Below are 12,709 nucleotides of genomic sequence, written 5' to 3'. Positions count from 1 at the left end.
GAACTCACAGAGATCCGCCTGTCTCTGCCTCCCGAGTGCTGGGATTAAAGGCGTGCGCCACTACCGCCCGGCTTACATCCAATTTTTTAAATGAAGAGTTTTAAACATTAAACTTCAGTTATTTGGAAAATACTCATCTTTTCTTGTGCTGGGAGAGTAGGGTTGACCAAATAAGAGATAGCTCCCATAGAGATGGAACCATCAAGAATTCTGGTTGTCTACTTCCTTGTAGGCGGTCACATTCATGACAATCATCAAGAGCTCCTGTCCCCAACTGGATCCCAGAACAGGAATATATTCAAGCCCAATCAAGAGCAAGAAGGTCAGATGGGTTTATGTTCCTTTTCTCAAGAATGAGTCTTGGGCAGCTGATCACAGGAATGACCATGAAATTGATGATAGCCTATTGCCTCCAGACTGATGCACAGCTCCCGTTTCTGCCCTATGCCCAAGAGTGTAAAGACAGGTTTAGTTTTGTTTGCACTTGTATGGGTATTCTTCCTGTATGTATGTGCCTGGTGTCCATGAAGGCCAAAAGAGGGCATAACATCCCCTAAAGTCACAGATGGCTAGGAGATGCCACGTAGATGCTGGGAACTGAACTTGGGTCCTCTGTAAAAGCATTAAATGACTTTAACTGCTATGACTTGAGTATGACTTCAAAACACCTTGTATGTGTGCATGTATTTGTGGGCACACATACCACAGTGTTCATGTGAAGAGGATACTTTTGTGGAATTGGTCCCTTTACCTTTTTTTGTGGGTTCTGGGGACAAAACTCAAGGACTTTAACCTGCTGAACCTTCTTGTCAACATCTAGGACTTTGGATAATTATTTTATGAATTCTTGATTAGGCAACATGTCTATATAATAAAATTCTTTCCCCATGTGTCTAATAGATCTCATTTATCCTTTTTTCTTAAGAAAAAAAGTGTCTGTTGCCACTGAGGATCCAGGTAAATGAAAACCCCCAATGTTTTGTCATTTTATTCACACTGTTTGAAGAAACTTTAATCAGCATCTATACTCAGTTATACACAATAGGAACAAGCAGCTTGCTTACCATTAAATGCTTGCTGTAAGTGTGTAGGCAGAGGTGAGTGGGAAAGTGTTGCTGCATGCTGAGTTCCCGGCTGTAAACTCTTTAGTAAATCTGAGAGGGAAACAGACTTGTCAGTTATCTTTACCATGTATGTGTGTAAACTCAAACTCAGTAAGACTCTGTCTTCTCTAATGCCGGCCTGAGCCCCAGCTCCAGAGTTTTCTAACACTACAGCACACACATGTAAAGAGTTGACTTATGTAAATACAGCCATGAGTATGCTAAGAAACCCCCCATGTTGACTTTCTTCTACATACTTTATAACAGAAATGCGGGTGGACGGTCCATTAGTTCATTTGAAACAGAGCCCTACTTACTCTGAGTTAGGCTGTGATGGAAAGCGGCTGAGGTAGATCCCGAGGTGGTTGTCACTCCAGCTGTGTCCGTTCCAAAGCCAAGTAGCTCCAAGGGAAACTGGAAGGGCATGGTCACTGGAACAAGGCCACCCAGCATCCCAAAAGGAGTCACAGTTTGATTTGTTACAGACAAAGGTGATGTCATGAGAGTCAGAGGTGAGGCATTAGCCAATAATGATGCTCCTGTTGTGGACTGTGTAGAAACCAGGGGTCAAAATAGATAAGAAATAAAGCATTGCACCTAAGTTGATTTAACATCTTCATGGATGTAAGACTGTGTCTTTATCTGTTCTAACAAATGAGAGAAAAATTAAGACTGAAGTGAAAAATATAATCCAGAGAGTTACTAATAATGCTTCTGAAAATCTGCAAAAAACATTTGAAAACTTTTGTATGTACAGTTCTTGTATTAGCATTGTAGTTTGCTTCTTAGCTGTTCAATGCCCATTCTTGCTTGTAAGCCTCAATCTCCCTTTCTCTACTTCTCCTTCCAAAACTACAGATATGAATCACAAGGAGTAATTCGAGTCAATGTCCTGGGACTCCGCAGACTCTTTCCTGGCCCAAGGCCTACAGCTGCTGCTCCCATCTACTGTGCTTTTGTCACGGCACCTGACACAGATGAGGCCCCCTGAGCACTCCTCATCCTTGGTCTTACCTGTGCTTCCCCAGGGCTGCACACTTCCCAACCTATACCACAAAGGGCACCAACTGAAGCCTCCCACAACATTCTTTCTCTCTTTTTCTACAACTCCAATGTTATTTCTGCATCTTTTCCATCTCCCAGTCATAATCTAATCTTATTTGTAATCCTTTTCAAAAATCAATACTGAATGACAACCTTCATTTTCCACACTATCTCTCCAGAACCACTAAAACTGGTTTTCATTACATCACTTTTCTGAAATCAGACTTTCAAAGTATAAAGCATTTTCTCATTTCTTTATGTGAGTTTTGAGGTCCTGAATGATGAATCAGAAATCTGCTAATGTCGATGTGCTTCTATGGGAAACTAGTTAAGTACACTCAAATAAATATATTTGAGCTAATTCAGTATTTCCAATGGCTTTCTATGCAACAAGACTTTTTTCCACTTTTGATATTTCTTCATGATGGGCACTTATCATCAACATTTATTTAAACACATCCAACTTTCTCAGACGCAAACATTACATACTACTGTCCTGCCACTGTAGTTTTCTTTTGTAAACTACAATGCTTCCTCAGCTAAAAAATTGATAGTTTCAACTGTGGTCAATAAAACAGAATTTTATTTCCTTTTTTTTTTTAAATTTAGAAACTAGAGAGATGGTCAGTGGAGGTGTCACATGCCTTTAATTCCAGCACTTGGGAGGCAGAGGCAGGCAGCTTTCTTTGAGTTCAAGGCCAGCCTGATCTGCATAGCAAGTTTCAGGCCAGGTAGAATTTCCAAAAAGCCTTGTCGTTCTTTTCTTTCCTTCTTTCTTTTTTAAAGATTTATTTATTTATTATATTTATTGTATTTATTATACCCAGTGTTCTGCCTGCACACCAGAAGTGGGAATCAGATTTCATTATAGATGGTTGTGAGCTGCCATGTGGTTGCTGGGAATTAAGTTAGGATCTTTGGAAGAGTAGCCAGTACTCTTAACCTCTGGACCATCTCTCTAGCCCCAAAAGCTTTTTTCTTAAGTTAATGATACATATTAGATATTGTTGGTTTGTGTGCTATTTCTACCAAAAACATCATTAATTAAAGGTTGATGTTTTATTTTTCAAACAGCATTTCATTATGTATCTCAGGCTGGCTTGGCACTCATTACGTAACATAAAAAAAAAAAAAAAAACCCTTGAAATCCGAGTATCCCAGCCTCAGCCTCTTAACTACGATGATTACAGGCATGTCTCAGATACCACCACACATGGGAAAGGCTAAAGGTTTTATTTCGTAACATGTAAGAAAATATATGGAACTTTCCCTACATATGTGGCACCCCAGGGTTAACACCACTGCTGAACAAAAAGTGAGGTCACTCTCAAGAAGTCATCTTATTTAAGTTCCACAACTTCATTTCTCCACTTTGCGCATCTCCTGTGTTATTATAAGCTCAGTTCTGACCTGTCACCTCAACTTTAATCCTGTGAACCAGAGTTTAGTGAGTATCACCACATGGGTTTCTAACACTCAGCTAGCCTGACCTGTCCAAACTGGACTCACCTGGTCCCCACCCTCCACTGTCTTGCCATCAGCAAGCACTTCTTCTTCCAGGAGTTTGGGACATCAACCTTAGTCTGCAGGCCTCATAAACTAAAGGAGTTTCTTCTTCACCCAACCTTCTCTTTCCACCCAAGCAGTAATCCTCAACACTTTGTTACAGACACCTTGAAGAGTGGCCAGCCCTTCTCTCTACTATACCTCTTATGATACACAGTGGGTACATTTAAGAAAAAATATCCGGTTACAAACACTACTGTCTTAAAGTGACCAGGATATAAAGGATCCCGTATCAGTTTAAAAGTAAGCAAGAGGGGGCTGGAGAGATGGCTCAGTGGTTAAGAGCATTGCCTGCTCTTCCAAAGGTCCTGAGTTCAATTCCCAGCAACCACATGATGGCTCACAACAATCTGTAAAGAGGTCTGGCACCCTCTTCTGGCCTTCAGGCATACAGACAGAATATTGTATACATAATAAATAAATAAATATTTAAAAAAAAAGTAAGCAAGAATGGGGGTTTGAGATATGGCTCAGTGGCTAGGGGCGCTGGCTGTTCTTCCAGAGGTCCTGGATTCAATTTCTACAACCACATGGTGTGGTGGTGGCTCACAACCATCTCTAGTGTGATCTGATGCCCTCTTCTGGCATAAAGTCGACAGAGCACTCATATACATTAAATAAATAAATAAATCTTAAAAAAAAAAAAAGGTAAGCAAGAGCTTGAGAGATGGTTAAGAGCACTGACTGCTCTTCCAGAGGTCCTGAGTTCAATTCCCAGGAACCATCTGGTGCCCTCTTCTGGACTACAGGCATACATGCAGGCAGAACACTGAATACATAATAAAAAAAGTTTAAAAAGTAAGCAAGAATGGTTCCTTCATTTTAGACATAAGTCTATTGTAGTCAAGATAATCTCCAAGGTTGTGCCCCAAATTTTCTCTCAGTAAAAAACAGTAAATAATGCAAATGATTGAACCTTTTAAAGCCTTTCTCCAAGAGTCTAACTGAAGCATTACAACAGATAGAGAACATAAATTAGGACAAATTCCAAATTTTAAAAATAATTTGAATACCAGCAATTAAAAATATTCTATAACTCATATTTTATACTTTTTAAGAATTTTTCAAACCTAATTTTGTTTATGACTAACTAAGTTAGAATTACCAGGTGACCTCAATGTTACACTGACATTTAAGCGTTTAGGCACTTTCAGAAGTAGAAAATTCCACTTTTATAATATCTGGGAGCATAGAAAGGCTGTCAACATTGGCTAGATAAGCAGACTATATAGTGTCCATAATCAGACATGTTTTTTATGAATGGAAACTGCTTTCCTCAGGTAGGCACCTGATCCTATAAAGCTACTCATTCTGTTTGGTGAGACAGCTGTTTCCTATTCACCTAGAATAATATTCTGATATGTAGCCAGACTGTTCTTCTGGTTAAAACCTTCCAACAGGTTCCCTTCTTCACAAAACAAACCTCAAATCCTTACTGTCCCTTATCAGGCCCCCTTGACCTAGTGTAGGTTTATCCCCATAGTTAGGTCACACACACACGGGCTTTCATCTCAGGCTCTTTTTATATTCATCTCAGCATTTTTATATAGCTCATACCAATTTCCTGTCTTCTTTATGCATGGCTGTGCCCTGTTATTTCAACTCTCAGCTCAAATAAAATAGTATTTCCTTTAATAGGTCTTCTGTAGTCCCTTATGTTATCAACAATCAATTTTTAACATTTTTTTCATAGCACATACTTCTTTCTTTTTAAAATAAAACTGATATTTAGCTTATCTAGAATATATGCTCCACAAGAGCAGATGTAGTATGTTATTCACCCTGGTTCCCCAGCACATAGAACAGAGCCTGGCACATGGCACTCAATTTGCTCACTGAATGATGGCTTTTAGAGTCATAAAGTAACAAATACAAAGTAAGTTGAAGCGCAATAAAGAGGAAGACCGTTCTGTAAGGAAAGTAGACAGAGCTTGGACTTAGGAATATTTTCACTCTCAGCCTTTGTTAAACGACCCATCTTTTCCACTATGCTGTGGCTAGCACTGCAGATCCCTTGTAGACAGGAAATGCAGGCTTCACAAGACCGGATACCAAATGTACTCCCCTCATGAAGGAACATCGCTTTAAGCACCTGTGTTTAATAATACCCGGAGGCCACAAACAGCTGAGAAGGCTTCAGAGCTGCTATGTCATATGAAAACAACTACCAGTGACAGAGGCGACGTGACATTAATCAACTGTTGACTTTTTCTTTAGTCAAACCAGTAAGACAGAAAAACAGACCAAAGAAAGCAGGAATACAGTGACCCAGGAGTGGAAAAGTACCGGGAAGGAACTTGTCAGGAATATGCATTTTTGTCATGCAGCTTTCTTGCTGACAGATCAACTATTCTTAAGACAGTGAATGGCTTCTTTTAGGATAAATGATAATCAAATACAAGATGGTCAGGTAGATTTTAGAGATGAACAAAGGTGAAGGACAATTTAACCAGACCCTTGAAGGCAATGACATAAAAAACCGACACAAAGCCAATTTTTAAGTATAGAAAACTCCCTTACCATTTTATAAGAAAGTAAATGAAGTCATAACTCTGATAATGAAACAAATACTTATGTCATGGAAGACTTAACCAAAATCTGATTACTATTTCAGCAAAATGGTACAGCTAAGAAGAACTGTAATTCTTATTTTCATAATGAAAATGACAAGGTAACATAATGGTAACATTCATGAAATTAAGAGTTTATCATTCATTTCTTCATTCTTTTTTGAGACAGGGTCTCCCTATGTAGTCCTGACTGGTTGGGAACTCACTATGAAGATAAAGTTAGACTCAAACTCACAGAGATCCACCTGTTTCTGCCTGGTATTGAAGGTAATCCACACCATACCTGGTTGTTATTATATGGTGGTGCATGTTTATAACCCCAGTAGTGGCCTTGTCAAAAGTCTTGTCTCAGAAAGAACAAAAGTATGGATAAGCCGGGCGGTGGTGGCGCACGCCTTTAATACCAGCCCTCGGGAGGCAGAGGCAGGCGGATCTCTGTGAGTTCGAGACCAGCCTGGTCTACAAGAGCTAGTTCCAGGACAGGCTCCAAAACCACAGAGAAACCCTGTCTCGAAAAACCAAAAAAAAAAAAAAGAAAAAAAAGTATGGATAATAAGGAGGTATGGGGCCAGGAACTATCACTTTTTTTTAGAATTCCATTTCTTTTTTTTCCTTTGACCAAATTAAAGGTTAATTTTAGAAAGAACTGCCGTTTTAGCAAGTCTGAACATTAGTAAAGACTAATTCACAAATTATCTATAAGGAACAAGTGTAACCAACAACCCCCACTATCAGCATTTGAGCTTCGCTGTTCACCTCTCCCCCCTTTGTCTTTCCCGCTCTCTTTGAGATACGGTATTACTAGCTTGCCTAGGTTGGTCTTAAACTTACGGGCTCAAGTGATCGTCCTGACTCCTGGGTTAGGATGCAGATGACGAACACTCACTCAGCTTTATTTCCTTATTATGAAAAGATGTTTAAGAGACTAAACATCCATATGTTTAGTAAACTGAACTTGTTCTACATTAGTATGCAATCCTGAACCCATGTGAGTACAAGAATGATAACTTGGTATTATTAAGTGTATTCAACACCAAGTCTTACACTATACCAAACTGCACGAAGCCCCTACAAATAGTAAGGGGAAAGCTTTTCATTAAATTCCTAATGCACAAAAACTGGAGCAGCATGAAGTTAAAGCATTGCTGTAGACAACTCATTTCCCAAACCAGAGTCATGTTCTTAAAGACTTAGGACCTAAGCGCTTGTATATCATAAAATATATTTATAACATGACATTGTATAAGACAGTTTTTTTTTTTGAGAACAGCCTTAAAATACCCTACATATAAAACGTGGTGGGCATAGGTGGTTTTTATTTTGTCTCTAAATTTGCTCACAGTGACAGTGTATTACTTCCAGGAGGAAAAAAAAAATCACACATCATTAATGTGAAGAATTAAATCTTTGAAAGCCTCAAAATATAGTGAAGGTAGAGAAATGAATACAATACAAGATGGCATAGAAGTTAGAGCCAAGAAATAGATGAACAACAAATTAGATGTGCTAATCCAAGGCTGTCACCCAGCAGCTTACGCTGCAGTAGCCTGGGCGGCAGAGTGAGATCCTCTCTTTAAAAAGAACAAAGTTCTCAGAATAACCTAAGTGGGGTGTGGCAGCACATGCCAGGAATCTCCGTTTCAGGGACAGGTAGGGGTACAGCAGGTCTGGGCCAGTCTGACCTATATACAAATGTCCATTGTCTAAGCAAAGCATTGGATCAGAAACAATTACCAAACATAAAATAATACAGTCTTTGCTTTTTTTTTTAAAAAAAAAACTTCTTAAAATGACATTTCTTCTTGAGTTGGGAGAACTATGTTGCCATGTATGTGTGCATAGGCCAGAGGATGACTTTCAGGAATCTGTTCTCCTTCTACTGCCTGAGTTTCCAGGGATCAAACTCAAATCATTAGGCCTGGCAGCAGGCACCGTTACCCATTCAACCATCTCGCTGGCCAAGAATAAGATATTCTTGAGCTGAAAAAATAGCCAGGTCTGAGGCTCACTATGTTCTAAGTACGAAAATTAATGAAAACTAGATAAACATAGCTATAGTCTAAGAATTCTGGGGTTTAAAGGTAAATTTTTCTAGCTATTTCAGCAGACAAAACACATTACTTACATGGAGAATAAAATAATCCTAAACACTAAGCAATGAATTTGAAGTGGAAGTCTCCCCTTGTGTAAGTGTTACAACACAGAAAGGAGAGATTAAGTCTGAGAGAGCAATGGTGAAGTAAATACCATCTATGCCTCTTCTAGCAAAGACCTTGGCTAACAGAGAGAGCCATGTTTACACTAAAACTTGACAAACCATTGGGAAACTATGGTATGCAGGTATTCCAACATTAAGTGCACAGAATTATACATGTATAACTAAAAAGTTAATGTAAAATAAAAATTTGGAGAGGATAAAATTTTAAAGAAAAGACAAATGTATAAATCTGATTAAATAAACAACAACAAAAAAAGCTGGATCAATGGTTAAGAGCACTTGTTCTTTCAGAGGACCAGAGGTTGCTTCCTAGCACTCAAGTCAGGGCTGACACCTGCCTGTTAACCCCTCTCTGGCCTTCTTAAGCATTACACCCAACACGCACATCATGCCCCCATACACATTTATAAAGACAGAAGAAAAGGGAGGGAGACAACTGAATATGTTTAAATTTCTGCACTAATGCTTTTTGTTCTTGCTTTTAGTAAAAGATAGAGATTGCGAAGATTTTTTACCCTCAACAGGGTATCATACAGCCTATATATACTGGCCTCAAACTTGACTGCGTAACCAAGGGTAACTCTGAACTCCTGGTCATTAGGCCTCTACCTCTCAAGAGTAGGAACTGTAGGAGTGTGCCAGCATGTCTGGCTAAGAGAAAAAGTTTTAAATATAAACTCAAGTTCTGTTTTCCAAAACAAACGTTAAGGTAAATCTGAGTCTTTTCCTGATATTGGGGACTGAACCTGGGGTTTCACATGTGTTATAAAGACACTGAGCTAACAACCCCAAGTTCCCATCCTACCTTCTAAAGCTTTAATTTTTAGCAAGACTTTGTTGTGCAGCCCAGATTAGCTTAGAATTCCCTGTATATAGCCCAGGCTGGCCTTCAACTTGAGTTCTTCCTGCTTCACCCTCCTGTGTGCTAGGATTACAGGTATATAGCACCATACACAAAGATTAATGATACTTGGTTGAAAAAAAATAAAAAACACACATCCCAACAAAAACCTCACCCAGCACTATGATGTCAACACTGAGAACAATCCATGGCCATAGCTGTTATCAGCCTAGCATAAGCACATTCTATACATTGTGTATGTCATATGGGAAGTCATTAAGGTGACTTAGGAAGCTTGCTCAATCTTACATTTATCACATGAATGCACATCACATACATACCTGCACACTGGCTGTTACCACTGAAGACCCTGAGGCAGAGGTTGGTCTATGTGGAGTAGACAACGGTTTAGTAGCACCCTGTGTTCCACTTCCTGTTCCCCCAGATAGACTAGTCCTATTAGCTCCACTTGAGTTAAGGTTGCTACCTCTGCTGGCAGGTACATTCATTGGAATTCCGCTCAAGCTGTTCTTCCCAACAGTTCCAGTGGATGATGAGTTTGTTAATTTAGAAGGGGTCTGAAGAGTTTTTGTAGATGGAAGGCCAGAAGTGCGATTTGAGGGCAACAAATTCAGAGTGGGAGACTGTCTGCTGATGTTCATTCCACTGGGCTGTTTATGGACGGGGTTGTTACTTGAGGGATGGCTACTCTGGGCTACTAGTGTGTTTGGACTGGAAGAAGTCGGGCATACAGCAGGCTTGGGAGCTGGGTTGGATTTAGAAATAAGTTTAGTTGATACTGAAGGCTTAGCTGACAGAGAGGGCTTGGGTGAGGCAGAAGGCTTAGGTGAGGACAAAGGTTTGGGGGATGTGGCAGGTTTGGGAGATGCAGCAAGTTTGGGAGATGCAGCCATTGAGAAGGGAGATTTGAAACCCTGGGTGGAGATTTGTGACACCATAGCCTTGGCTAAATAATTACTGGAGGTAGTGGTGCTCGGTGCTGTCCTAGAAACCAGGGGGTGGGGCCCCTGAGACCCATTTCCAGGTGATGGGGTAGACAAAGGGAGGCGATGATACATCAGTGGCTTATCTGAAGTCTTGAGTAGTTGGGACGAACAGGAAAGCTGGGGGTTATTACTTAATTTCACCACTGGGTTGGTCTGTGATTTACTAATGGTGGCTTGTAATGGAGACACATAGTTCTGCTGGACAGCTGAGTGCTGGTGCACCTTTGTTGCTTGTGTTAACGGAGAAGCATCTTGGGCCTCTGATGTTCCCAGAGCATGAGAGGAGGCAGCAACTTGGGCTTGGGAGGAGGAGACATGAGTCTGAGAAGAGGACGAAGCATGTATCTGGCTTGACCTTTGCAGTCCTTGCTGGAGTAGCCTGGCTGGCAAAGGTTCTAAGGAAACTTTAGGGTTCTGAATTGAAGAACCAGCAATAAGGCCTGAAGAAATGCCCGTATGAGCTAAATCCTGGGGTTTCTTTGGTACTGGCCCCGTGTGACCAGCAATAAGACTTGATGAGTGTGCAGTCTGAGTAGAATCTAGTTTTTTGGGAGTAGCCAGTGGTAACTTACTCATGATACTTGCTAGTTTTTCTTCTCTCAGTCCTGGACGAGGCTTTGTAGTTGGCACATTCAGCCTTGAGCCAACTGAGGGGCCCTTGTTCCCATTGTTGATGGCAGCTAAAGCTTCAGATACAAGATCCAGTGAAGATGAGTGGAAAGAAAGGTCTTCATCCAGGGAGTCATCGAGGCAGATGGTTTCTTGGGCTGGTGCTGAGCTGGAGCTGGCTGAGGCGATGATGGATGTGCTGGAGCTCGTGGAAGGACCACCAACTGAAGCCACCAAAGATGCAGGAGCCTTTGGGTCTTTTTTCGGGCTACATTCCTAGCACAAGTATCATTATATTGGAAAAGATACAGAGAGTTAATTATAAATTTTAAACTTAGTTTTTATAAGATTAAGAAATTGAAACTCCCTAAATAGATCAGGCTGGACTTAAACATACAAAGATCCATGTGCCTCTGCCTCTTGAGTGCTGGTATTAAAAGCCTGTGTTACTGTACTGGGCCTCTTTTTTTTTTTTTAGCTAGAAATCTAGAGAAGACTACTGAAAACAAAATTGAGAAGACGGTACTCTAACCAGCTCTCCTCATAACACAGTGTGTGACACACTATGCCATTATGTCCCTGCAAGTCATCTTACCAGATCCTGAAACTGGGGCTGAAGGGCGGTGACTGAGGGAGACATCACTCGTTAACTCTACCTCCATCAAATTCAGAACTCATTTCAATCCCAGCTTCTCAGAGCTTTTACTTTTCTGGTGCTCAGCAGGGACTTTGCCTTCGTATCAAGACTTGAACTCTTGTCTAGTAAGGTTTGCTGGTGCAGGCTCTCATTCCGTTTCCTTGCATTTCTATAGCTACCAACCACCAGGATATAGGGAAACTACTGAATTATCCAACTATATTTAAATCATATTGCTACTCATTATGATGAACATTACTTGTAATTTATCAAATATGTGTTTAGTGTCTCCTATGAGTTAAGGCTCTGTTCTAAGGAAATAAAGATATTAGTAATTAAAGTGCTAAAGATCTAGGTGAATATTGTATTGTTAACAGATTGTCTTGTATAATCTGTTAAATTAACTGTCTTGCCAGCTGGTGGTGGTGCACACCTTTAATCCCAGCACTCAGATCTCTGTCAGTTTGAGGTCAGCCTGGTCTACAAAGTGAGTTCCAGAATAGCCAGGGCCATTACACAGAGAAACCCTGTCTTGAAAAACCAAAATAAATAAATAAATAATTAAGCAAATAAATAAATAAATGAATAAATTTTCTTAAAATTCGAGGAAGAATTAAGAGAATTATAGTTTTAAGTATTCAGAGTAAAAAAAACATTAGTAAGTCAAAGAGCAACTGTTTATTTGTTGGGAGTAATATAAAGTACTAGACTACTTTATGTTTAAGATAAAGACAAAATGACTACACAGATCAATACATCATTTCAGGGGCTCTACTAATTCCTTGGAAAGAAAAAGTCCCAAACCCAGAATCTCATATATCGATGTGTACAGCCACATCACTTACCTTCAGCATAGTGGGGAAAGAACGAACAGGAAGGGTCTTTACCATCACCTCCTAGGGTGTTACAGTAAGTAAGCTGTTAAGAATGCTTTACACTCTAACTTCCATAGCACTTGTTCTAAATCTCCATTTTGCAAACCTCACTACTGATAGAAGCATTGGTATAACCCCACTAGGGCCCCACTGCTGGCTAAAATGAGAGGGTAGCACACGACACATAAGCTTGCACATGTGGACAATCCGAGTATACTATTTACTCTTGATTTTTTTGG

At 40.1% G+C, this 12,709-nt stretch overlaps 1 protein-coding gene across 7 annotated transcripts in view; it reads right to left on the bottom strand.

Moving 5' to 3' along the window:
- Ubn2 (ubinuclein 2) overlaps positions 1-12,709 on the bottom strand; it is a 74,941-nt gene that overhangs the window by 21,950 nt on the left and 40,282 nt on the right. For 4 of the 7 annotated variants that reach the window (XM_075953534.1, XM_075953536.1, XM_075953535.1 and 1 more), the window contains exons 14-17: positions 12,441-12,491; positions 9,684-11,234; positions 1,421-1,652; positions 1,065-1,154 (exon numbers count right to left, since the gene is read on the bottom strand). In XM_075953534.1, the coding sequence (XP_075809649.1) occupies positions 1,065-1,154; positions 1,421-1,652; positions 9,684-11,234; positions 12,441-12,491 (1,924 nt within the window). The remainder of the gene's footprint in view (positions 1-1,064; positions 1,155-1,420; positions 1,653-9,683; positions 11,235-12,440; positions 12,492-12,709) is intronic. The other 3 variants (XM_075953537.1, XM_075953538.1, XM_075953539.1) reach the window with 2 other exon arrangements.

Source organism: Microtus pennsylvanicus, chromosome 19, assembly GCF_037038515.1.
Source record: "Microtus pennsylvanicus isolate mMicPen1 chromosome 19, mMicPen1.hap1, whole genome shotgun sequence".
Taxonomy (NCBI): Eukaryota; Metazoa; Chordata; class Mammalia; order Rodentia; family Cricetidae; genus Microtus; species Microtus pennsylvanicus.
The sequence above is the reverse complement of the archived record's forward strand: the minus strand, read 5'-3'. Positions and strand labels throughout refer to the sequence as shown.